At 61.2% G+C, this 26,510-nt stretch overlaps 1 protein-coding gene across 3 annotated transcripts; it reads right to left on the reverse strand.

The window, feature by feature from the left end:
• Nucleotides 1-208: 208 nt before the first annotated feature.
• Nucleotides 209-26,317, reverse strand: SS18L1 (SS18L1 subunit of BAF chromatin remodeling complex). Of its 3 annotated transcripts, none has more exons than XM_059134580.1 (11): nucleotides 26,146-26,317; nucleotides 17,023-17,099; nucleotides 16,364-16,448; nucleotides 14,892-15,036; nucleotides 14,148-14,345; nucleotides 13,225-13,389; nucleotides 12,810-12,914; nucleotides 11,913-12,005; nucleotides 5,349-5,468; nucleotides 2,944-3,071; nucleotides 209-2,441 (listed from the first exon to the last, which is right to left on the reverse strand). In XM_059134580.1, exons 1-11 carry the CDS (start codon nucleotides 26,212-26,214, stop codon nucleotides 2,415-2,417), a joined length of 1,212 nt encoding a protein of 403 aa, XP_058990563.1. In that variant the 5' UTR covers nucleotides 26,215-26,317; the 3' UTR covers nucleotides 209-2,414. The 3 variants fall into 3 exon arrangements, with proteins under 3 accessions (XP_058990563.1, XP_058990562.1, XP_058990565.1); XM_059134579.1 differs by having other exon boundaries at nucleotides 2,909-3,071; XM_059134582.1 differs by lacking the exons at nucleotides 17,023-17,099; nucleotides 26,146-26,317 and adding an exon at nucleotides 16,812-16,868 and having other exon boundaries at nucleotides 2,909-3,071.
• Nucleotides 26,318-26,510: the final 193 nt, after the last annotated feature.

Genomic DNA, 26,510 nt, shown 5'->3' on the forward strand with positions numbered 1-26,510 from the left:
CCGCGGCCGGGCAGGGCTCTGCGGCCGCTGCGAGTCGGCCCTTGGGGACACCGAGGGTCCCGTCCGCGACCTGCTGGGGGCCAGGGACATCGCGGGGCGGAGCGCCACACGCAGGTCTCCTGTGCACGTCTGGGGACCCGCGCCGACAGCGAAGCGCCGCGGGCCGCGCCGCAGACTCCCGGGGCCGAGCCTTCGCAGACACGTCACGGAGGAGAAGACAGTGCGTTTAATGAGATCGGCGGGCGCCACTCGCCACAATGTTACATACAAGTGGGCAACACATTAAATAAACCTTCTGTTATTGATCATTGAATATATTAATACCAAAAATCATGTATAAATTAGGAAATAAATGTACAAACTATTTCACAAAGTGCTTTTTAAAATATATACACAACATTCAAGAAATTCTTAATGTAAGACATTTCAGACCGAAGTTCTGGGATAAGTTCGAGTGTCCTTTCCTTTCAAGAAGTATCAATACCGCACTTAAAACACCACACACACACACAAAAGGCATAGTCGCAGATTGGCAAGGAATGAAACTAAAACGACGCTCACAGTCATCTAGAACGTTGGACATTTTCAGTCCCCGATTGAGTTTGCAGATCAGTTCTATGAAAACTGCCAAGAAAGATCAGAACGAAAGCGAGGGAGACACCTCCCTAAACGAAACTGCTAATGTCTGTGTCATTTAGCAATGAAGAACTCTCAGTTCACTGATTTAACATAAATACATATTTTTCAGCCCTTACCAGTGTCAAGAGTTTTTAAAACCCATATGCCTCTCAGATGAACACTCCCAGCCCAGCATGTGTGGTTCTATCCCCACAGAAGAGGGGAAAAGCCCAGAACAGGAGCGGTACTCATCTGGGCAGTCTTTAATCTGTACCTCGGTTCTGCATCTGTAAAATGGGAGCAGTAATTGCCCCCATATTTCCCAGTGTTGACTGTCAGGATTCATTCAAGCAACAAAACAAAAGAGAAACAACATAAAATACCTTGTAAACTGTAAACCATTCAACAGCTCTGGATAAATAATTACTTTACGCTTTTAAAACATTTCTGAAACTTACCGATTCAAAAAATCATCTTCAGTAGACCTGATATGCCAAGAATTGTTTTTGTTTTTTCTTTAAATTTTCTCGGTTGTTCTTAGAAGTATGTCAGCATTTATCCAAAGATGTTTTTAAAGTATGCACGTGGGTATTACGGTCCAGGTAAAAGTTGCCAGAATGTCTGTTTTACTAATCAGTGAATTACTGGGTTTTTCCTTTGACTATGCTTGCGCAAGTGAGCTGTCTTTACCATTTGTATAGAATTTAAGTGGGATTTAGTGTCCTAGGAATGTAAAATTTACTCAAATTTCCCCATATAAAACCCTTCCTTTTCGTTAGGAAGAACACAATAAAATTTGTGGGGTTCTTTTTAAAAGTAAGATCTGAATTTCAGATATCTATAAAAGAAAAAGGGACGCTTGCTTGGAGATCTGCACAAGTAGGTCCTAAAAGAAATAATATAAAACAAACAACTTGCCAACTGTTTGGGAAGTTTGGTATAAATATTTTACCAGTTTAGAGTTGGGCATATCAAATATTCAAATCCTAGAAACGACCATCAGAGAAACAAGGGCCAATGCCGGTCATTTCAGAGAACTGCCCTGTCTTTCCTTCAGAAACGACCCTCGTTCCTTCCCTGGGTTAGGCTAATTGTATGTTTATTTGGAATATATTCATTGATCCCTCTTCACTTTTTAGTACAAAAACAGGACATTTTGGATAAACACAATCGGCAAGAGACACAGGTAGCGTGTGAGCACAGAAGCTCTGGGAAAGATTGTTCACAGCCAAACAAAGCATATTTATCCTTTTCAGTGAGTAACAGAAACTGACCCAAAACATAGAAGATGCCCCTTGCATCGAGGCACGGGAAGAGGTGGCCATCCAGGGGCTGTGGCATGTGTCCAGCTGTGGTGTAGCCGGTGAGAGATAAGTTTACAACCCACATTACGACAAGTGTGTGAGGGGTCAGACCCGAGGCCCGCTTATGTGAACACGTGGACTGTGGCATCCTGTCGCTGTGCCCCATTCCTGGGCACGGAACGCTGATGACAAAAGGATCCCTAACGCTAGCTAGAAACATCAAGGAGGGGAGACAAAAAGGAGACAACCTCTCCATTGTACAGACATACAATACTATACACAGCACCAGATATGTCACACCACCGAAGCGCTGTCTCTCGCCCGCGGTGCACGCTCGGCATCACACCCAGCATGAAATGTGCACGCGTCACATGCAGACGCTGCGTGGGGCGGAAGGGCGACCGAGGGGTCATGGCTCATCAGAACTGCCACTGGCCCGACCATCCCCGGAGGGACATGCCACCGCAAGGCTCTAACAAGAGTGCTCGTTGCTTACTGCTGGTAATTCCCATACTGGCCCTGCAAGAGACCAAAACACATGTTACACTTCCCGAGTCACGAGTCAAAGTGGCAGCGAGGACCCCCCCCTCCCCCGCAAACCTGGGATTAGGGCCGGAAGGAGGAATGAAAACCAAGCAAGCCAACAGCTCTCTGCCTAGAGCTTGGGGCAAGGCAGTCGCTGGCTCTCTGAAAGCCACCGTCCAAGCCTGTGGCTAAGGACTGAAACCAGGTCAGTGAGGCTCCTCACCAGCTTCCCCCAGTAAGCACCGCCCGCCCCCCGCCACGGTGCCAGGGGCCAGCAGCAGGGCTGGATGCGAACTTGGGCTGGGGCTCTGAGGCCAGAGCCACTCAGCCAGCCACGTCTGACCCCGGTGTGTGTACGTGCAAAGGCGACTTCTCAGACCCTCGCGGGCCCAGAGAATTCTAGGCGGGAGCTGGGCAGCCAATTCGCTTCACGCGTCATTCCGCGCGATCACGAGTGAAACCTTCGTCATGTCTCCACGGACGCGCCGGGTCTTGCCTGCTCATAGCCGTAAGGCCGCTGCTGCTGGGCGGACGGGCCCGTCTGGGACGCCCTGTAGCTTCCGTACTGCTGGCCTTGTCCTTGCTGGTAGCCGGGGTACTGCGAGGCGGCTCCCTGGGCCGGCCCTGAGGGCGCATACCGGCACCGTGAGAACGAGGCGGCACGCGCCCTGACCCGCGCGGGCACCTGAAGCCCCAGCCCGCTCCTCCTCAACCCACAGTCCCCCCAGCATGAGGGCACTGAGCGTGGGAGCAAGGCTGCTGGCGGGCCCCCTGCGGCCCGGCTGGGCTCACGGGCTTCCTGGCAGTGGCGAGTCCACCCTGGTGGTCGCTGCAAACCCGCCCGTTAAGTGCCACCGCAGCTGCTGCTCGTGGGCATTCCCGGGGAAACTCAGGTGAAGCCTTTGGAAAGAACTAATAAAGGCCAAGTAATTGCTCAAAAGATGCTATTTAATGAGTCATGGTTGCAACAGGTTGGACAAGAACCTGAAACTGCGGCTCCCCTTCCCCGTAACGCGCGGCCGGCACCGGTGAGCCCAGGAAGACACCTCACGCAGGGGGCCTTGCCTGCCACCTTCTTTTTCCAGAGCCTCCAGGGTGGTCCCGAGGTGTGGAGGCAGAGCCCCACCGCCCGCATGAGCTCCTGCAGCAGGGCCCGCGGCTCCGGAAGGAACGGGGCCCAGCTCTGCGCAGGCCGGAGCAGGGAGGCTCCTGTTCACGTCTCGCCCGGACACTTCAGGGGGAGACGCATGCGTGTTCTAGGAGCGCTCCCGGAACTCCCTCTTTTGACGAACTAATCACCTACTCTTCAGGTCATAACAACGGCTTCCGGCACGTATTCTGAATGTTAACCACATGCCCGGTCATCACGTGGTGGCAACAGTAGGCAGCTGTCCTGTGACGGCAGCAGCTAGAAGTACAACTCCCCTCCCCCTCCTGCCCGCCCCCAGCACCCCGGGTTCCGGGGATCGCAGCCCGTGTGCATCTTGGGGGCGGGTTAGCACGGGGAGAGCCTCTTGCAGTTGGGGCTCTCGGCAGACCGACCCAAAGGCTGGGGGCCGGAGCAACTGTTTCAGGTGGATCTGCCTGGGGAGGACGAGGCCCCTCAGAGGACCGGGCAGATGTGCAGGCAACTGTCCGGGCAGGACGGCCCTCAGTGAGACAGAGCCTGCACTCCACTGATCTCCAGTGGACGGGGTTCTTCCCTTGTTACTACTGTAGCCCGAGAAGCTCCCTCTGTCCACTTCTCTGTCCCATGGGCCCGGAGAACAATATTTTTTGGCAGGCTCCACAGCAGAGCCCATGAAGGCCCGCTGGCCCTCGGGCACTTTAGGGAAGCCTCACAGGGTGAATAAAAGCCAGCGAGCGGGTGTGTGCTTCTAGAAGCTGCCGCCACACTAACCCATACATGGGCTGTCTCAGGTGACCGTGTGGCTCAGAAAATGCCCACCTGACCGCGGCCCCTGATCCCTAACGCTGTTCTCCCATCGGAGGACCCAGAGCACCTGTGAGACATGTTGCTTCTAGGGCTAGAGCACCGAGAGTGCCGTGGTCCCAGAGAACAAGGAGATGCTCAGCTCAAAAACAAAAGGATGGGAGCACGTCAAAGGGCCTGCAGGGCCCCGGGTCCCTAACGGCGAAGCTGAACGATCTGAATCAAACAGAGAAATCTAGGATCTAAGCCGCTGTGTAAACTGAATGCAAAGAATACATATTGATAAATGCTTAATAACTCATCATTCATTAATTACTCTGCCTTACAGAGAAATTCCAATTCTTCCTTCCAGAGCGCGGGTTGGGGTCAGTGGCTTGGTTCCAAAGATCAGGGAAGGTAGAGGACGAAGGGACAACTTGATGGCGGGGGACCAGGGACCGGGGTCGGCGTCGGAGGCCAGTCATGCTGATATGGGATGAGAAGAACTGGCCCCCCGTGAGGTCTTTCCAAAGCCCACGGCCCAGTCTCATCCTGAGGAAAACCTCAGACAAGCCCAACCCGAGGATGTCCTACAAAACACCTGCCCCGTCTTGCTGACGACCGCCAAGGTCCAGAAGGACAAGGATTTCCCAGGTCCGGTCCCAGCCCAGGGGAGCCTAAGGAGACGTGAGACTCAGTGCCAAGGGGGATCCCAGATGGGTCCCGGGACAGAGGAGGACAGTCAGGCACACGAGTGAGAGCTGAATGAACTGTGTGCTCAGTCCCTGGCAGCGTGCCGGCGGGAGCTGCTGAGCTGTGACGGTGGCACCGCGGTCGGGCGAGGCGGACAGCAGGGCACCTCTCTGCACTAGCTGCACAGCTTTGCAGGAAATCCAAAACTCTTCTGAAGGAAGCAGACTAAGCGTCCACTGCGCAAGCGGCAGCGCGGCCGTGTGTGGGGGCCTGCACACGGAGGCGCCCCCTCTTACCGTAGCCTTGCTGCTGCCCGGGGTAGGTCTGCTGGTTGGAGTACTGCTGCTGGTACCCTGCCTGCGGCTGGGCTGCGCCCTGCTGGTACCCCGCCGGCTGCTGGCCGTACTGCGAGTTTCCTGCGGGGGGAAGGAGACACACAGTGCGTTTCTGGGCGCGGAGGCATTCCTCCCGCCACTCACGACGCGAAGCCCTTGGAAAAGCCCCGGACCAGCTCAACTGCTTCAAGATCTTCTTTTCACAATGATTCGAATGTGGAGGTACAGCCGAAGTGACACCGTTAACACAATTTAAAGCTAATACAAGTGTTTTGGGTTGAACTGTGTCCCCCCCAGAAAAGTACACTGAAGCCCACGTCACGTACCTGTGCACATGCTTTAGCAAAGGCTCTCCGCAGATGCGAACAGGTCAGGGCCTGCTGCATTGACTAGAATGGGCTGCTTATTGCAAGAGGGCACCCGGACAGGGACCCGGAGACAAAGCCCCAAGACAGCCAAAGCAGAGAACGAAGTAAGCCAAGGACACCAGGACTGCTGGAGCCTGTCAGAAGCTGGGAGAGGGTCTGGGGCGGACCCTCCAGTTGAGCCCCCAGAGGGACTAACCCTGCTGCACTTGGATCTAAGCCCTTGGGATTCCAGAACTAAGAGAGTGATTTCTGCTGAGCTCAGCGGCCCCGTCTGCAGCACCTCGCCACACAGCCCTCAGCGCCAGGACAGCCGGGCAGCAGGCCTGCCGCAGCAACTTGGGAGGAAGCACATTTCAGCCTCTGATCAACCACGGTTTTGCTTGCGTAAAGATCCCAGTAACAGAACCTGTAGACAGCTAAAAATGGGCCCCTGAGGACAGAGCTAAAAGGCACAGTGCGGTGTGGGAGCGGAAACAGACACACCCCGACGGTCCTGGACTGAGATGCGTAGAGCGCAGTGACCCCCAGGGTGTTCTCCACGCACGCCTCGTGGTGTTGACTCCTGCAGGGTTATTCGTTGGAGAGGCCGGCAGGTCAGCCAGTGAGAAATACCGTTTCACCAGTAAGGAAAATACAGAACGTGACTGCAGGCCACCGTGCATCCCAAGCAGGTGACAGGTACCCCGCACGCTTCCCTTAGCACCATGAAATAAGCACAAGCGCGCGCCCACTGTACAGATGGGGACTGAGGCGCACCGCCCGGCGGCGCAGAAGCCGGCACTCAGACCCGGGAGCCGGCAGTCCGGGAGGGCCCAGGAACTCCAGAAGGGGAACACAGGGACGTTCCAGTCCATGGCTGATGGACACGCTGAGGTGAGCAGTGGCTACCAGGACACTCCTTGGAGACCGCTTACTGTAAGTTCACGTGAGGCAGATATTTTTCTCTACAGGTTCTGAAAGTTTAAGTAACCTCTACACCCAACATGGGGCTCGAAGTCATGGACCCAAGATCAAGAGCCACATGTTCCAGTGACTGAACCAGTCCGGTGTCCCCACAATACCTTATTTTTAAAAATCCAGCCAGTCAGCATCTGTGCCCAAAGCCCCATCTGGAAGAAAGCCCACGGCAGGAAGCGCGGCTGAGGAAAGCCGTTCCTGAGCGGGCAGCACGAACGACCGGTAAACCTGCCTGCAAACATCTGGACGCAGGTCGCAGGGGCCGCCGTTCCAGAGCACCGTGGCAGTGACATCCCACTCACGGTTTTCAAAACACCTTCGCGAAAAGACCAATTAAAGTCTAGTGTCGTTTTCTTTGGGATAGCCTTTACTCTGTCTTCAATTTGTAATAAGTCCTGTCCCCAATTCATGCAAACCCACTTCTCTAGAAGGAGGGGCGGGGAGGGGACAAGGGGCCGTCACTTGACTGCAACACCCCACAGCAGATGACTGGCCGGCTCAGAAAGGACACAGCAGCCCCCTTCTCTGGGGGGGATCCATTGCAGACCCCGTGGACCCCAGAAGCCGAGGGCAGGGCCACGCCCGCACACACCGTGCGCTCCCCTCTGCACGCACACACCCGCGGTCAGGTGTCAGTGATGAACAGGGCACAGCCAGGGAGTGTCAGGAACCACGGACGCCACAAGACAGCCTTCACTATGTGCAGTGACCAAAGTTGTGCAAATGTGGCCTCTGGCTCTGGAAACGCCTTCTGGTCCTGGGCTCACCCTCCGGTGTTGATGGAATGATGGGACCCGAGCAACGGGGGCGGGGGACGAGCGGGAGGGAGCATCTGACCCCTCTGACCTGTGTCGGGGAAGAGAACTCCTATAGTTGGCTATTTTTTTCTTTTAAATCAAAACATGTCCCGGGGCACCTGGGTGGCTCAGTGGGTTAAGCCTCTGCCTTTGGCTCAGGTCATGATCTCAGGGTCCTGGGATCCCTTTAAACAAACACACAAACCAGATCCTGGAGACGTCGTCTTTAAGCAGCAGCCTTCCTGAGAGCCGTCGCCGTGAAGGTTTGCACACCCCATGGGGACTCGAACTGCAGCCACGAGGAACAGCAGATGCTCTGATTCCAGGGCGCGTCCTCCCTGCTGACCCTGCAGGGTACGTGGAGTCCCAGCCACAGGTCCCATAAACGAGATGGAACTGCGTCTCCACAGTTGCTCCCTGCCTTGGGAGGCCCCGAGCTCTGAGGGACTCCTTCCTTCCAGCCGGTGCAGTCCCGGCGGGGCGCTGCGGCCCCCGGGTGTGGTGCGCAGCCAGCGGACCTGCACGGCTGAGTTGCAGAGCAGTTCTCCGGGGCCTCAGATGGTCGGTCACTCTGCGTACTCTCAGCTTTACACACCCTTCCGCTCTTTTCATGGTAACCGAATTCAGGAGCTCAGTCACGTGCACCTAGCCGACGGCCTGGCACACAGCAGGTACACAACAGATGTGAGCGGGTGCCACGGAGAACCTCGGCTCCGCTCCCACGCACCATGGAAGATCTTCCCTTCCGCGGAGCCGAGCCCCATGGCCAGGGGCCCGCTTGAGGAGCGTGAGCACAAAGGAGCCACCAGACTCAGCCGCCACCGGGAGCTACAGCCCAGTGACCCACTGATGCGTTTGATAAAACTACTTCTAGAAACAAGGCTGTGCCTTGGGGACACCACGGGCTATCCCGAAGCAGCCGCCGTCCCCACTGGTCTGGACGTTTACTGACAGGGGGCACGCCGGTCTCTGGGGCAAGACCCTGGGGACCCCGAGGACAGCGCTGTGACCACGGGGCTCGGGGTGTGGATGAGTCTGGATGGCCAAAAGGTCAGGCCACTTTGTCATTTTCAGTGACAACCGGTAACGTTTATCGTTTCTAAATTTAGCTTCTGCACAGGCGGATACGTTCATGTGACGGAAACGTAAAAGCGAATGTGGCCCCCCTTCAAGAGTTTCAGGGACGAAGGCCACCTCCAGCCCTGCCGGCTCCCCAGCCCCGTCCCCCACCCACAGCCACGGTCTCACACAGGAAGTGGCTCCCCTGACACCCTCCTCCTCGACACCTGGCCTGAGCACATGGCCCAGCCCAGAAGAATCTGCCACGGCAGCCCACAGGGAGTTCCGTGTCTTTTAACAGACTCGGTGTCTGGGGCACGGCACAGGTGACACGGGCTCCTTCCAGGCTTTGCTGTGGCAAACCTCGCAGCCAGGAAGTACAGCAGGATGCCCAAGCTGCCGTGGGTTGCTTGGCAGGACCCCTCTTGGCGAGTGGTGTCTGCCTGGCTCAGTCGGCCCCTTGACCTCTTACTCCGCCCGGCCTGGCCTACGGCAACCTGGCCCCTTCCCGGCGCCGGCCCCTGCAGGCCAGCGGCCTCTCCTTCTGTGGGACCTCACAAGGTCCCTGTCAGATGCCGCCTCCTGTGAAGACCCCAGCACCAGCCCCCTGTGCTCCACAAACCCCCTCATCCCGTGGTGGGACCAGCGGCTTTACAGGAAACATTTTTACTGGGGCTTTGGTCCACCCCCTCATTGCTTCCACTCGAAACCCTCCACCTCCATGGGGTCACAGGCCACTTGGGCACAACGGTCTTCTCAAAGCACGACACCAGCCGCCTCGCGACAAGGCCTGGCAATGCTGCCCACCGTGAGGAGACCTGACCTCGTTCGACGAGTACGTGGAGTCCCAGCCACAGGTCCCATTAACGAGATGGAACAAAACGCTTCCAGATTCAGGAGGAAGCCGTGCCATCTGCCGCGCTTGCCTCCGAAGAGCTAAGTGTTCCCGCAAATTTTCCGTCAGTTACGGAAGGCAAGAACACGGAACCCAGAAACAAAGGAATAAAAATGTGCACTTCCAAGTTCAAAAGGCTGAGTGCACGTCCGAGGCTTGTCTTTGGGGAAGTCATTTCTGCCTCGGACCCTCACCTGAATAAAGCAGTGGTAAGCCGAGGCCCCCTGCGGGTGGGGAAGGCGGCGCACGGGCATCCGGGGACAGAGGGCAGGGCTGGCAGGGGTGTGTTTGCAGGGAGATGCTCCGGGCAGCTCACCTCCTCCCGGCAGGCTGGGACCCAGAAGCGCGGATACCCGAGCGCACCCAATCTACCTGATCAGCCTGTGGTCCCTTGAACCTCCTGTACTCACGCCAGTGACCCCGGCTGTCCGTCACAGCCAGGCACCTGCAAAGCTGCCATGGGCCAGGGTCCCATCTTGGGGGCAGCCCAAGGTGAGGGGAGGGAGGCACACAGAGAGAACACTCGCTGAGGCCTGTCTTCCCCAGGGGCAGCGGACGTGGAAAGCAGCTGAGGTTCGACTGGAGAGGAAGAGCATTTGGGGCACCTGTGTGGATGGGGGAAGGGCCAAGGTGGTCCCCGGTGGGACCTTAGGGTGGTCGTTAACAGAAGGCAAGGCCAAGGGCAGTTGTGGTGACTGAGAAGGCACAAGGAAAACGTTACCTGTTCACCACAAAGGGCCAACACTTAACCAGTTCCTAAAAATAATAAGGAACATCGAGTCCCGCATGAATAATTTTACTTTGAGGCGGTTGGGATGTTTCAGTTCTCTGGTTCTATACCCACCATCGGGTTCGAAATTCAGCCAGGGGTGGCAGCCAGGTCATTGCAGCAGCTTTTAGAACAGGAGGGGCCGACGTGGGCTGCTGCTGGGGTCGGGGGGGAAGACCTGGCTCGCTGGGTGACTGTGCTGGGCACGTGCCGTCTCAGGGTCTCGGAGCCAAACTCCCCAGGAAAAGAAGGCTGGGTCTGAGCCGTGTCCCTGAGCGGCACCAAATATGTGGACGTGGGAAGCCGCTGCAGGGGAACACTCGTAACTGACCCCAGCACAGCCTTCTGGGTGATTCTCCTGTAGTCTCCAGATGCCCTATGACCTCCTAGCATTGTAAGTAAAAAACCAATCTGCGTGTGGAAAACTGTACGGCAGTTCTTTAAACAACTAAACACAGAATCACACTATGACCCATAATTCTCTTCTGGATGTAAATGCAAAATAAAAAACGGAAGCCAGGACTCGGAAGAGAGCTTTGCACACCCACGTTCAGTGTTCCCAACAGCCAGGAGACAGAGGCAACCTGGAGGTGTCTGTCGACAGCTGAGCGGATGGATGCGCGCACTCTGGTGCAGCCCCGCAACAGAAAACAACTCAGCCTGACACCTGCTACGGCACGCACAACCGAGGGGAGCTCCTGCTCAGCGAGCCGGGCCAGTCAGCATGGCAAATACCGCAGGGTCCCACGGACGTTAAGGACCCAGACTCATCATGTGCAGATGGTGGCGTGGTGGGCACCTGGGGTGGGAAACGGGGAGCCAGTGTCTGACGGGGCCAGAAGATCACTCTGGGAAGAGGTGCAGGTCCAGGAGACGGACGGCGGTGACTGCGCGGTGTGAATGGGCTTCCTGCCACTCGGGCACGCTCAGAAACGCCCCCAGCGGTAACGTGTATTTTTAGCATAATTCTTTTAAAAAGCCACCAAAAACATCTGGATTCCCAAGCTGCCTGTTTCACGTTTATTGCTTTTCCTTCCTCCAGGGCCCTGCTGCCAACCCTCACCCTGTCCCTACTTTGGACACCCGGACCAGGAAGCCGGGGCCAAGCCCGCTGCGCCCCGCTGCCTGGGACTTTAAGGTTTTTTCCTCTCTTGGGGTCTCCCAAGGGCGGGGGAAGTACCTTCGCTGTTTGGGGGCCCCGCTGAGAAGCAAAGGTGCAGGTTTCTTCCCAGTTGTGTGTGGGGACCTCACGCTGGAGGCCGGATGTCGGGCGGGCGGAGTATTCCCGGCAGGGGCCGGGCGCGAGCTAGTCACTGGCTTTCTGCTGACAAAGCCGGTTCTCTCACCACTGCCTGCCTCACCTCACCTCACCTCACCTCCACCAGAAAGCCCCCGGGGCAGCTCCACTGAGGAAGGCTGGTGGGGGCTGAACCTTCCCACTGAGTCTGGAACTCTGGAGGGGATTCGACGGAGCTCACGGGCCCCAAGCGGCTCAGCCGGGCCCGACGGTGGAGTCTGGGCCCTGCCACCCCCACGCGGCCAGTCAAGCCCCCTCCACCTCCCTGCGACGTGAACGGGGACGCGCCACCTGCATGTGCAGCCTCGGCAGGCGACTCGGCCCCGGAGCCCCCCCGCCGGCTGCGTCCACGCGTCTGACGGCGAGCTGTGTGCGCTGCTTACCGCCCTCGTAGTAGTGCTGTGTGGACTCCTCAAAGGACCGGTCGTAGCTCTGCTCCGTGTAGGACGACTGCTGGTAGGCGTAGTCGCCATGCCCTGCGGCAGACAGAGGCCACATGCTGTCAGCGAAGGCCCGGGCAGCCGGGAACCGAACGGGCAGCGCTGCTGGCTCACGAGCATCCTGTGCGGACCTGCATCCACTCTCCCTGCAGAAAGCCCAGGAAGGGGCTTCCGACCGCCACCCTGCGTGTGGGCTGGGCGTGAGGACCCGCGGAGCACGGTGTATAAAGGAGAGAGGGTGTGTCAGCACCTGCCTTGCGAGGAGCTCTGCCAGCACTGCCACCGGGCCGCGGGCTCCTGGGGGCACCCGCTGGGGTGCACGCTGCACCCTCAGGAGGCCTCTGTCACCGTTCCCTGGCGGGGGCGCTGCTACCCCCACCTCCCATGTGCTCCCTGCCTGGGGTCGTTCTCCTCCCCAAATGCCCCCCGCCCTCTAGGACCACTCTGAAAGCCACCTCCAAGCCTGGGACTGTCGAGGAGCGACTGACAGGTGAGCACGGGATGAAAGCAGCAGACGCGGCTCAGCGGCGCCGCCCTCCTGCAGGCATCTCACGGGAACACTGGTGTCCCTCTTAGGAAACTGCCTCGTGCACCTGTTCGTCCCAGCCGTGACCCCTACTGCGTCTCGGGGAAGGGGATGAGGGGCCTTGAATCTGTGAGTAGCTATGGCCTGAGACCAGCCCTGCCCCCCCTCATCCCGAAACACACTTGGCAAGGGGCCTGCGGGGGCTCTGCTGGCAGAAGTTGGGGCGACGCGTCCAAACAGGAGTGACCAGAGAGCAGCAGCTGGGAGCCGCTGAGGTGGCCGGTGTCAAGGCACAGCGTGGGTGTGGGCCTCACCATCGGGATAGTACTGCTGGCTCATGGGCTCCGAGGCGGCCTGGCTGTGGCCGTACTGCTCACCACCGTAGTACTCCTCCTGGCCCAGGTACTGCTGGGACGACCCTGGGGGTGGACAGCACGTGGGGCGACTTGAACTCAGAACACTCACATCACAAGATAACCCCCACCCCCCGCCGCCTGGGTATTCTCCCCCACGTGCAGACCCGGGTACCCGAGACTTGGAACTTATAAATACAAGCACCCCGCCCGACTCCAGCTCCTAGAGCAACTCAAGCCAGGTCCGCCTCTAGGAGCAGCACGGGCTCTCAACCTTCTACGCCCCGTGAGCCCCACACAGCTCCAGACCCCCCACCCCCTTGCGCAGAGCCCCCCACCCCAGGTTCTCGGGGAGGAGGCGTGCTGTGGGCAGTACCTTGCTGGGAGGGCCGGTAGGGCGCCATGGGCCGCTGGCCCATCATGGTGCTGCCCTGTCCGCTCTGGCCCATCATGGCGATGGATGACTGGCCCTGGTAGTGCTGGCTGCCGCCCTGCGCCGAGTTGTAGTGGGACGAGGCTGCCTGCTGGTGCATCATGGACACTGGGCGACACGACAGACCCGAATAACCCCGAGAAGCTCCCTGGGAGGCACCCTGACCCCAACGAAGCCCTTCTCCTGGACCCAGACCTCAGCTCCCGGGCTGCCCCCACACACTGGAAAATCGCCAGTCCTGTCCTCCCGCACCCCCAAGGCTGCTCCCAGGGAGCCAGGCCTGTGTCCACCCGGGAGACCTGGGCCTCGAAGGCCCCTGGAGGGCGGTCTCTGCCCCCTGCCCTCCGGTGATGCCGCCTCTGCTCAGAACCTGCTGGGGCAGCACTGAGGAGAATCCTGTCAACAACAGCAGCCAGCGGGTGAAATCTATTTTAGTAAGACGTTTTATTTGACTCCATATACCCCAAATACTCTTACTTTCAGTATATAATTGATAGTAAAAACACACTAAGGAGATACTACACATTTTCCCTTTCCGTATTAAGCCTCTGAACCCTAGTGCCTGGCGTTCTGGGACATTTGCATTTGGGCCCGATGGTACCCAGTGCTCATGTCTGTGGCCTGCACCTGCCTACACTGCCCCCCATCCCAAGTGAGCCTGACTCTGTCTCCTGAGGAGGAGATGTGTCGCCCCTCGTCAGAGCCCTCCCGAGAGCTGCCACAGGAAACAGTGGAAACTCAGACCCCAGGGTCTCCCCCGCTTCAGAAGGGCCCCAGGACCCTGTGTGCAGTGTGCACACATTTCAGAGGGCCCCAGGGACCGTCCCAGGGTTGGGGGGGTGCCCCAGGGCTGAGCAGGGCAGTACCTGGGTTGGACTGCATGTTGATGTTGGCCCGTGACACGTAGTTGCCGATGGCACCCTGGCCCTGCAGGGGCACGCTCTGTGAGGTGGGTCCTGAGTGGCTGTAGCCGGGCCCCGAGCCATGGCCACTGCCGGACATACTCATGGAGGTGGTGGGCAGCGTGCTTTGGGCTGTCTGCTGCATGGACACGTGGTTTGGACCTGCCAGGAGCACAGGGAGGGCCTCAACCCCATGGAAGCCTGGCCTCGCTGCCAGACACCCAGAGTTCCTTCACGTGACCGCGGGGACAGAGACTAGCCCATGGCCAACAGCGACCGAATGAAGCGACGGTCAAGTGCTGAGCGAAGAAACAAGCAGGCGCGCTGACCGAGGAGAGGACCCGCTCGTTTGCTCTCGCAGGGACAGCTCCCAACGGCTAGTGACAGTTCCTGCTCCAAGAGAACCGTTCTGTTCTTGTTTGAAAAGATCCACGTGGAACCCCACATGTTGGATGTGGCTGTGATTTGACAGTATCAAAGCAGAGTAGAGGATCTGGAGTGCTGGATTCCCTCTGCAGGTGACCCCCCATGCTCGGGCGCCCGGGCACGGCAGCAGACCGGCAGCCAGGGCCTCAGGAGGAGGGAAGACCCCCGTGAGGCTCTGCAGGGCACGGGGCACCCTACTGAGACAGCGGTCACCCGGAAGCCTGCGCAGCTTACGTGCTGCCGGGAGCCATCCCCAGCCCCGAAGGGCTCCAGGCTACTCACCGTTGCCGATCTGGCCCTGCATGAGGGAGGACGGAGGCAGGCCCGTTCCAACAGCATCGCTGAGGCTGCCCTGGGAGTGCAGGCTCTGGCTGGAGCCGCTCTGGGACAGCGCTCCGGGGCCCAGGTTCATGTTCTGGGTTGGCGGCTGAGGGAGACAGGGAGGTAACAGGGACGTGGCTAACCCAGAAAATAAGCACCTGAAGCCCTCCAGAGCTCGGGCAGCTTGTGAGATCTACCTGTGCTTCACGGCCACCTGGCAAACGTCTACAACCCCCTGTGGCTCTCACATTGGATCAGCTGGATGGGAGATGGTGGATGACCTCAGGCCAAGGGCACGACACATTAAGCATTCTCATGGGAACATTCAGAACTTAAATCAACACGTACTCAGAGATTCAAAGGTGGGCCCCCTTTCCTGGGGGATACAGCGAACCACCTCGTCAGCCCACCAGACTGCGCTGCCCTCACCTCACTCCACACCCTCGGCTGGCCAGGATTCCGTGTGCCCCTCATCCACACCACCCCACGCCCCCGAGCCTTTGCACAGACCGCCTTGTGCCTTAGCCTTGGCATTCCCATTGCTCCTCCTCTCTGTGTGCCCTGCCTACTGCATGCCCCACTCTGACTGGCGTGGAGGGGGAATGGGACTGAGTGACCCCTGCACCCTCACTTCCCGGATCCAGACCAAACCGTAGCTCTGCAGCCTCAGACGCATGAGCTGCCTAGATCCAGCCAAGAAGACAAAGTTCCCAGCAGGATCTGCTGTGGCTTCTGGGGTGAGGAATCGCAATTTCATAGGCCAATCATGTTGGTTTAATGATTTTATCAGTAAAACACTTCCTGGCACTTATGATGTAACTCTCCAGGGGACTTGGGGACATCGAGAGATAAGCCATTCCCGGTGACAGGGTTGTCCTGGAACTCCCTGTGCATCACGGCCAGCATGGGCTGGGCCCTCCGAGGGCTGCGCCTTCTTGTCCCCAGTGCGGGAGGCGGCCACCACCGGACCTTGTCTTCACAGCAATAATTTGATTTTGGGAAAATGGGTTTTAAGAAGTCAGAAAAAAACCGTTTACACGGACATTTGCAGTGTCCCCGCCCTGTGTCCCCGCACTGGGGACTGCGGTTTTGCTGAGGTCAGAGCTGTGCACGGTCCCGCCCCCCCCCCCTTCCAACAGCTCATCCCGCAGCACTTCCTGTCCTCCCCGGTCCTGCCTCCCACCATGTCTAGGTTTGAAGCCTCGGGGTCACCTCACTTGGCTAAAGAGACTGAAATCACAATTCTGAACAGTCCACTTCAGAGCCTGCTCACTGGCCACTCGACCCCTTCCCCCGTGCCTATCTGTGACTTGGTCACTGCAGGTGACGCGCTCAGACTTCCGCTCCCCCCCCCCCCCCCCGTTGCAGCCTGAAGCTTCGCCTGAGCGTGCTGGGCTAGGGCGGGCCCCCGGCCCCCGGCTGCGGGCACTCACGGCGGGGAGCAGGGACTGCATGTTCTGGTTGGAGTCTGCGATCGTGGCCAGGTAGACCAGGTTCCGGTGCAGGATCTGCTGGTACCTGCAGGTCAGGGGCACACGGTGAGGCAGAGGGGCCCGCAGGCCCATCGTAGCCAAGCCCCCGGGGGGACAGACCTCTGACACTGCCCGGGGACAGGACAGGTGAGAGAGCGAAAAGACCCCACAGTGGTGGCCAAGGAGGGGGGTGTCAGCAGGTCTGTTCAGAGAATGGTGGGGAGGTGGGCAGGAGGCACAAGACAGAGACTGAGGGAGACCAGGAAGAAATGCCAGAAAACAAGGCCTACTCCATCGGACCCTGACACCGGGCTGACTCGATACCTCTGCACCCCTGAAAAGGCTCCCCCAAACAGGCCGGGGGGATACGGGGAGAGCCCAGCGTGGCGGTGGCTCACGCATGTCGAACCTGTGCGGGGCTCGGACGGCTGGCGCTCGCGCTCCTACTCCGAATTCAGCCCTGGGGGTCACCTGGGGTCCTACCCGGAGAAGCTCACGGTCCTCTGGTGTGTCCACCAGCAGGCCCCTCTCCACCCACACTTGCGTCTCCCTCCAAACCCTCTGCCCTCCTTGGAGTGCCATTCTCTGAGGGGGACCGCTGTGGCCCGCCGGTCACTTACTGGGCGCACTCGGCCGTCTTGCCCTTGCTCTGGTAGTCCAGAATGCACTGGATCAGATGGTGGTTCTCATCCAGCATCTGCGGGGGAAGCACACGTAAGCACGGCCACACACGCGTCTGCGGTGCCCGGTCGACTCGGACGATAGGCCGCCTGAGGGAGGCGCTCCATCAGGTGCACACCGGCGACAGTCACCAGCGTGCGGGTGTTCATAAGGGAGGCCTGGAACTCTGCCACGCCAGCCCGGCCAGCAGGACTGAACACATCCCACAGCCCGGGCCAAGCACAGCCTCCCACGTGCCAGGGTCCACCTTCCGCAAGCCCAGGGGCAGGCTCTGGGTCTTGCGCTCGGCAGAGGAAATCCCACAGTCCACGGGACCTGCCCTCTAGGACCCTTACCGCAGAGCATCCAGTCCGCCCGGCTAGGTTGGGCCTGGAGTGCGCGGGAGGGACGCAGGAGCCCCAACTTCCTGCCCGCAGGGCCTCACACCGCGGCCACACAAGCGGCGCCTCCCAGCCCCGCAGAGCATCACAAAGCCCAGTAAACACCAGCTCTTTGGGACTGACCCGTGGGGGGACACCCTAGGGACACCTAGGGACAGCCTAGGGACACCCTGGAAGTGGTGAGGGAAGAAGCACGGGAGGTCCGACGGGAGCAGGGGAAGCACGGGAGGGCTGCACCGCCGGGGAGGGGGTACAACCAGGCAGCCTGCCCTGCCGACCGGGGTCTGGTGGGCACTAGGCACGGCCAGGGCAGGGGGCAGGGGCACGCCTGGTCGCGCACAGAAGATTCGGCTCATTCACCATCGGTGCTTGGACCCGGCTTCTGTCCTCAGTGAGGAGGGGCAAGGCTGGACCCAGAGCAAACGCTGCTTTCCACGAAAAGCTCTTTATTCAGACACCTGTGCTAAAGGAAACATCTAGGCCTTTGCCCCCAACAAACGGTGCCTGGTCACCACGGCGCAGGTTCTCCCGGGCAGGCACAGCTCTGTGGGCCCCTGAGCCAGGGGAGGGGCCCACCCACTTGCCACTGGCAGAAGGACACACACCCTCTCTTCCCGGGCACTGCCCTCGGACCTCAGAGTCCTGACTTACGGAGCTTGGGGCCCAAGCCCGACCACGGAGGTGGGGGGCTGAGGGCAGAGGGCCCCCCTCCAAGGCCAAGTCTGCCGGGAGGCCCCATATGAGCCACCCCTGCCCCCAGCCTCTGGGACCCAGGACTCGGTCTCTCTTGCTCTAAGAGCTCTGTCCTCCCCGGCTGTGGGCGCGCACCCCCAGTTCCGTGACTTCCGCAGAGGCCAGGAGCCTGCCCAGGTGGGAGAGGCGGAGGGGCTCGGGGGGCTCAGGGCCCGGAAGGACCCAACCACTGGCGCCAAGGCTCTCCGTCCGGCCCCCGCCCCGGCTTCTGCGCCGCAGGCGGGGGACGAACCTGCCCCGGACGCTCCAGACGCGTGGTGCCCAGGGTGCGGCCCACGGCAGCGGCAGCCGTTGGCACGGTCCCCACGCTTCCTGGGGGCACGGGGACACGCTCGCCCCGAAGGGCGAGAAGAGGAAAAATCAAGGGACAGAGCACGATCGCCACGACGTCAGAAACACGCAGGACAGAAGGCCAGACCAAGGCGGGTGAAGGGCGGCCCACTGGAGGCCCCGAGCTCCGACCCCGGCGCCGCCGGGGAGCAAGGCACAGGCCGCGGCTGCCCTCACCGCGCGGCTGAGACGGCGGCGGCCGCAGGTTCCGGAACTGGGGGGCAACAGCCGGGCTCCAGCGAGGAGACGGCCACACCGGGCGCCCAGACGAGGCCCTGCTCCCCGCAGGAGGCACGCGAGTCCGTCCGAGGAAGGGCTGCCCCAGGGACGCCGCGGACCACGCCCACGCCCGAGCGCCGCCCCCAGCCGGGCCAGGGCTCCCGGGAAGCCGCCCGGAGCCGCCGGGGCCACAGGGCGCACCTGCGGGCCGCGCAGGCGGAGAACCGCCGAGGGCCGGTAACGTCCCCTGCAGCGAAGGAGACGGCGGCGTCCGCCAGTGCGAGCCCCGAGCACAGCACGGACCCCACAGAACAGGGCCCGGGGCTGCTTCTGTACGGACCGGGGCAAAAAACCGCCAGTGGCGGCGCCTGGGGGGGGCTTAGTGGGTTAAGCCTCTGCGGTGGGCGCAGATCACGGTCTCATGGTCTCTGGGTCCTGGGATCGAGTCCGGCTCTCTGCTCCGCGGGGAGCCCGCTTCCTCCCCTCTCTCTGCCTCCTCTCTGCCTACTGGTGACCTCTGTCTCTCAAATAAATAAATAAAATCTTAAAAAAAAAAAAGAAAAGAAAAACCCACCAGTGAAAAGGCTGGAATACAAAACTAACGAAAACTCCTAGAAAACAGATTAAAAAGACTGAAATAGAAAACAGAAAAGATGACAAAATTAGAAAAACAATCCAAGTGGCAAGGAACTATTCTTCCCAAACTTCTGGAAAGAAAACACATGGAGAAATTTCATTCAAAAAATCGTTCAGTGTTTCTTCAGAACTAAAGGATGTGACTTTCCAGACTAGAACTTTCTCCCGGGGGCCAGTTTGCCAAAAACATTGAGGACAAAGAGAGATCCTAACAAAGAATGGACTGCGAAACCACGGCACTGAGTTCTTTCACACAAGCCAGAAATTGGTGAACCTGGAGGAGCAATGGCCTCATCCCGAGGGGAGGCTTCCTGAGGAAACATGACCAATCTCGAGGGGCGCCTTCCTGAGGAGAAATGACTGATCCTGAAGGAAGACTTTCTGAGGAAAGGTAACAAATCCTGAGCTAGACTTCCCAAGGAGAAATTACCTGTCCTGAGGTGTGTTGTGTGTGTGGGGGGGGTCTTCCTGAAGAGAGATGGTCCATCCTGAGTGACACTTCCTGAGAAGGGATGACTCAATCTCAAGGGGAGGCTTCCTGAGGAGACATGACTGATCCTGAGCAAGACTTTCTAAGGAGGAATGACCCAATCCTGAGGGGAGCCTTTCTGAGGAGAGATGACCAATGCATCATGAGCAGGACTTCCTGAGGAGGGATGACCCAATCCAGAGGGGAGGCTTCCTGAGGAGAGAGAACCAATCCCGAGCCAAGACTTCCTGAGGAGAAATTACCTATCCTGACGGGGGTGTATGTGTGTGGGGGTGTGAGTGTGGTGTGTGTGGGGGGGTGTGGTGTGAGTTGAGACTTTATGAGAAGGTATGACCCAATCTCAAGAGAAGGCTTCCTGACAAGATAGCCAATCCTGAGCAAAACTTCCTAAGGAGAAATGACTGATCCTGAGGGGAGGCTTCCTGAGGCCACATGACTGATCCTGTGCAAGACTTTCTCAGGAGGGATGATCTGACCCTGAGGGAAGGCTCCTGAAGAGAAATGACTGACCCTGAAGGAAGGCTTCCTGAGGAGTCGTGATCCGGAGCAGGGCTTTGAGGCCGGATGACCTGATCCTGAGGAAAGGCTTCCTGAGGAGAGATAACCAAACCCGAGCAAGACTTCCTGAGGAGAAATTACCTATCCTAAGATGTGTGTGGGGGGGTGTCTTCCTGAAGAAAGATGACCAGTCCTGAGCGAGACTTTGTGAGGAGAGATGAACCCATCTCAAGAGAAGGCTTCCTGAGGAGATAGCCAATCATGAGCAAGACTTCCTGAGGAGAAATGAACTGATCCCCAGGGGAGACTTCCTGAGGAGGTATGACCGATCCTGAGCAAGACTTTCTGAGGAGGGATGACCTGATCCTGAGGGGAGGCTTCCTGATAAGACATGACCAATCCTCAGCAGGACCTTCTGAGGCAAGATGACCCAGGAGGTTTGCAATACTATCTGGAGGGGCCAGTGGTGAGGTCAACAGTGAGTTATGGCTGGTGAGTGGCGGTGAGATCCTTGTCTTGGTGTCTCTCTCCCATCTCTGCCCCTCTGATCTTCCCACCCAAAGCCATCAGGCTGAGACAGCCTCTGCTCCTTTGTGGACATATGCCTCCCTCACCGTGTGTACAGGTGGAGCAGGGTCTTCCTTCTGGCTATGATGGTCCTTTTCTACTCTGACGTTTTGTTGGAGATGATTCTGTATCAGCAAATAAGGTACCACCTCATGGCGCCCGAAGCTTCTAAGTTGCCTAACAATCCCACGTGAGATTCGCTCAGCCTCACACCTTCTGCTGCTACACAAAAGGGCCACAGTGCTCGCCGCCCACAACACGCGGTGGATGGACACTCGAGGGAAGCTCCTAGGAGCAGCCTGCGGAGGGAGCGGGAGCGACCCTGGCCGAGCGGACGACAGCCGCGTGAGCACCACAGGCGGTGAATCAGCACTTGGCACTTCCGCCGCCTCTGCCAGCTCCGGTCCCGGGCAGCCACGCCGCTCCTGGACCAGGGCCCCCCTCCACCCGCAGCCACCGGGGAGCGCACGAGAGCAAGCGGCGTCAGACTCCACTGAGGAAAGCCAGTGGGACCCAGCAACGGATGTGACGTGATGTGAATTCGGGGTACGGGTTTAAAAAAAAACCCAAGCGCACGTGCCAGGCGCTCTCGGGAGGAGCTGGCCCTGCCGTGTGGCTCCAGCTCTGTGTCCGACCCCCGCGGCCCATTTCCAAAAACTAAGGACACGGCAAAACGCACTTAACGTGACCGCGACAGCAAACACGCTTTTATCTTCCTGAGGGCACGCGCGAGTCGCTTCCCGTCTTCAGGGCTGCGAGCGCGCACGGATGCCGGTCACCGGCAGCAAGCCCGCTCGGCTTCGTGAGAGCTTCCGTGCGCAAGGGAGAGGCGCGTGTTCCCTCAAAGGCGCCCCGTTCGCACGCGTCTGGCCCAGGGCGCAGCGGCCCCGTGTTCTTGTCGGTACGACCCCGGACTCGCCCCCGTGACCTGCCATCCGGGAAGGCCCCTCACACCGTCTCAGATGACACGGGTAAATTCCGGTCAAGGGAGGCTGCCCAGCGCCTTCCTGGGCCCGTCGCCTGGCTCAGCCAGAAGCACAGCCTGTGAGGAACTCACAGCGTCACCCGTGTTACAGCCGAGGAAATGAGGCGCAGGAAGGCTAAGTGTGAAGAAGATCGGAGTCCGGGAAGCTCCCCTGCGGCTGCCCCGCTCCCAGCACCGCTGCGCGCTCAGCAACAGGAACCGCCTCGGAGCTGCGCCCTCTGAGTTACGGGACCGCTCTGTGCAGCAACATCTGGCAACTTCTCCCTGGAGCCTTCGGACTAGTCACGCTCACGGCGCCAGGCGGCCGTCAGGGCGCGCTCCGCGGGTCAGGCAGGAAGGACCGGCCCGACCCCCTCGCAGCTCCTGCAGGACGCGGGGCCATCGGGCCGGGCCCCCCGACTCCTGCCCCCGTGGGGCTGGGGAGCCCAGCGCCACCGGCCTCCGAGTCCCGAGCACACGGGGCAGGGGAACGGGTCGGGGCGGAGGGCCAGAGCCCAGGGGGTGCCCAGGGGGACCAGCCATTAGCGTCCTGAGGCAAACCCCGGCTGCTGCCCGGCCGTCCGCCTCGAAGCTGCACACTCGGCGACGGCGAGGAAAAGCGACGCGCGCCCGCGGACGCGAGCCCCGCACTTCCCTCAAATGCTTCCTCGGCCTGCGGGCCTGCGGGGCTCTGCGGGGCCGGGCAGCAGGCGGGGCGCAGCCTGTCTCCGGAGGGGCGCGCGGCGGGGGGGCTCGGCCACCCCACGGGGCCACCCACCCCCGGCCTGTGCTCCCGCCCGCACCTCCGCCTCCTGTCCCTGTGGAGGGGACGACCGCTTCGGCGCTTCCCTTGACCCGGGCTCTGCTCCGGGGAGAAGGCTTTCCGTCCCAGCGGCCTCAGACCTTCGGTCAGCCAAGGCGGGGCTTGGCCCCCACGGGCCACCTGCAGTCGGGGGACAGGTCACTGCACTCTCCTTACCGAACCAGCCCGCGCTCATTAACACAAATTTCAGGTCTGAGGGAGCACACGGCAACCGCCCCCAGTCTCGGTGGCCACCCCTCCCCTCTGGGCCCCTGGAGGCCAACGGGGCCCCGGACTCAGAGCCCGGGCGGGGCACCTGCTCACGCGGCTCACCTTCCCACACTGGACCTGCACTGGCAACAGCCCCGGGGCCCAAACGTCTACCAGCTCCGTCCCGCTCCCGCAGAGCCCGCGTCCCCACCGCTCAGCCGGGCGCACGGAGAGACGGACACTGGCCACTCTCTAGCCAAGAAAACGGATTCAGAAAACCAGCACTAGCAGAAACGGATGACACTGACATTCACTAAGCAACCGCTGTGTGCCCCGCAACGAGGAGGGGTCTGCAGGCAGCCAAGTGCCGGTGCGCACGGCCCCCTCTGCTGTGCCCACGCCCAGCCCCACCGCCTGTGGACATGACCGCGACCCCAGCCCTCCCGTGCCTGCGAGCAGGGATTCCGGCGGCCCCAGCCAGAGGGAGCTGTGAGGGCGGATCCTGGCTTTCAGGCCACCTAGCCAGGGATGGGGACCCCTGGAGTCTGCTGGGACACACTGCCCATCTCCCCTTCAGGGACCCTGGCGAAGTCCCATTCCCTGTGGTTGGCAGAGAAGGGCGGTCCTGCCTACGCCTCCCACTGCAGCGCAGCCGTGTCGGTCACCACGGGAGAAGCGACGGCAGCACACAGGGCAGGCTCCGCCGCGCCGGCTGGCCCTCCCCGCCGTTCCCGGTTTGGTCCCATGACCTGCTCCATGCAGGCCACCAGTGCGACCACCCTCGATTCCTTCAATCTTTCATACGCTTCTCCACAGGCCATGTGTGAGACCACCTGCAACGCCCTCGATGTTCTAGATCCCTCCTACTCTTGCACCTTTGTTTTCCTAGTCTGGAGTTCTGCTGCCCCCCATGCCCTCTGTCCGGGGTTACACGGTGGTCCTCACGGCGTTGTGTTTCAGTGTTCGGCCCCAGTGTCCGCCAACACCGCCTTATCTGGAGATAATGATCCTTGCAGGTGAGATCAGACGGACAAAGAGTGGGCCCTAAGCCCTGTGACTGGCATCCTCGAGGGAAGAGGGGAATTTGACACAGAGACGAACGCCACGGGAAGACCAAGGCAGAGATGGGGGTGACACGTCTATATGCTGGTGGCACCAGGAACTCAGAGAGAAAAATATACAGCAGATCCCCCCCCCAAGAGCCCAGAAAGTCACCAACCCGCCAACACCTACATTCTGGACATCAGGTCCCCAGACTGTGAGAAATTACATTTCCGCTGTTTTGTTTTGTTTTTTTTTTAAAGATTTTATTTATTCATTTGACAGAGATCACAAGCAGGCAGAGAGAGAGGAGGAGGCAGGCTCCCCGCTGAGCAGAGAGCCCGATGCGGGGCTCGATCCCAGGACCCTGAGATCATGACCTGAGCTGAAGGCAGAGGCTTTAACCCACGGAGCCACCCGGGGGGCCCTCCATTTCTGCTGTTTTAAAGCACTAAGTTTACGAGGACACCAGGGCAGCCCCCGAAAACACACACCTCTGGTTTCCCCGACACCTCCAGTGACGGAGGGTGGTTGCACGCGCTCCCGTGCGCCCGGAGCCCCGAATGCACCCAGCACAGCGCCAGGCTAGACACAGACGAGGGATGACTCAGTGACTCGCAAAGGTCTGGGTGCTACGCTCGCCACCTTACTGCCGGGACAGGGTGAGGGAGGGGACACCTGACTGGACCTTCAAGGCTGAGGCGTAGTTTACCCGACAAAGTCCTGCTCAAATGCGCCCTAAGGTCAAGCTACTTCCCGGTCCCCCGGACCACGCTGGCCCCAGAGGAGCCCGGCTTCTGCCAACCCTCCACGCGTGAGCGGAGGACGCGCACCCCCGAGCCCCGCAGCCTGCCCCGCGGAGCCCCGGCTGCATCCAGGGGCGGCAGCCCAGCAAGGCCGGTCCGGGCCGGCTCACCCCGCCGGGGCACAGCGGCTGAGCGGCCAAGCCGGACCGAGCGACGGACAGCGCGCTTCCCTCTCGGACCGGCGTCTGAGAGCCGGGCCGCCGCGCGCCCGGGGGAGCGTTCGCGGGGCGAGGGCACAGCGCAAACAACGGAAGGGCCGTCGGGCCACAGGCAGCTGCGGACCCGGCCACCGCGCCCATGACGTCTGGGCTCCAAAAAGCCAAACTGCCAGGGGACCCCCTTGGACTTGGGGCCAAGCCGCCTCTGAGCCTCTGCGCAGCCGAGCGCGGGCGCCGGAGCCGTCTTGCCCCGGGAGCGCGCTGTCCGCGACGGTCTCCCCGCGAAGCACGAAGCGCCGCTGGGTCTCGGGCTCCTCGTCGGACAGGGCCGACGGTCACCGTCGCCAAGCATTACGCGAGCCTAAGACCTGGAAAGCCCCTGGGCCGCGCCGGGCGCGCGAACAGAAAACCGCGCGCTTCTCCGTCCGCGCGTCGCGGCTGCGGGGCCGCCCTCCCGCTCACCGCCTGCGGCCGCACACCCGCGCCAGCCGGGCCCCGCGGGAAGGCGGACGACAAGGTCCCCCGGTCCTGGCGGGACCTGGAGGACGGGGCCCCTCGGGGGCTGCTAGCGGGGACCCGGGCGGACGCGGCCCCAAGAAGCCCGAGGGCGAAGGAGAAACCAGGGCGGCCGCCCGCGACGCAGGGGACTCTGGACGGGCACGGCTCGCGCCGCCTTCGTCCGCGAAGCGCCTTCGGAGGAGGAGCGCGAAAATGCAGGGCGCCGGGCCGCGAGCGTCAGGCCCCGGGGGGAGGCCCCGCCGCGACCCCCACTCCGCACGCGGGAATGCTGGAGAGCCGGCCGGGAAAGTTTCTGTCCGCGGAGGGGCCGCCGGGGGTCCGCTGCCGGCGCCGGACGCGCGCGGGAGGGCGGCGCAGCTCGGCCGGCGGGGCGACCCCGGGCCCCGCGCGCTCCGGGAGGGGCTCCCGGCCGCCGCCTCGGCGCCCCCCCCCCACGCCCCCGCGGGGGCCTCGCAGGCCCGGGCCCCGCGGCCGAGCGGCGGGCGGAGCGGGGTCGTCCCCCGCCACCCCCCACCCCTGCGCCCGGACTCCCCGCCGCCAGCCGGGCGGACCCCCGGCCCGGTCTCGCCCCCGCCGAGCGGGCGCGGGCGGCGGGGGGCTCGGCGGGGTCGCGGCGGTCGGCTGCGCCCCGGCTTTGTTCGCGCCCCGCGCCCGCCCCGCGCGCCCCGGCCCCGCGCGCCCCGGCCCACCTTCTGGATGGTCTGCTGCGTGACCTCCCCTTTGCCTCGCGGCCGGGCGGACGCGAAGGCCACCGACATGGTCGCGCGCGGGATCGGCCCGAGATCCTCGCGGCTTCTGCTCCGGCGGCGCTCGGCGGCCCCGGGCGCTCATTCTCCGCAGTCGCCGGGGGGCGGGGGGGGGAGGCTGGGGGGCGGGGCGGGGGGCGCGGGGGGCGCCGCCCCGTGGGCTCGCCCGCCCCGCCGTGCCCCGGCGCCGCCCCCGGGCCCGCCGCGCCGCCACCCCCGCGCGCCCCCCACGGCCGCGGCCGAGTCCCCGGCGACGCCCCGCGGGCGGCCCCTCCGCGCCCCGCGCCCGGCCCCCCGCCGCCGCGCCG

This window comes from Mustela lutreola, chromosome 9, assembly GCF_030435805.1.
Source record: "Mustela lutreola isolate mMusLut2 chromosome 9, mMusLut2.pri, whole genome shotgun sequence".
Lineage (NCBI taxonomy): Eukaryota > Metazoa > Chordata > Mammalia > Carnivora > Mustelidae > Mustela > Mustela lutreola.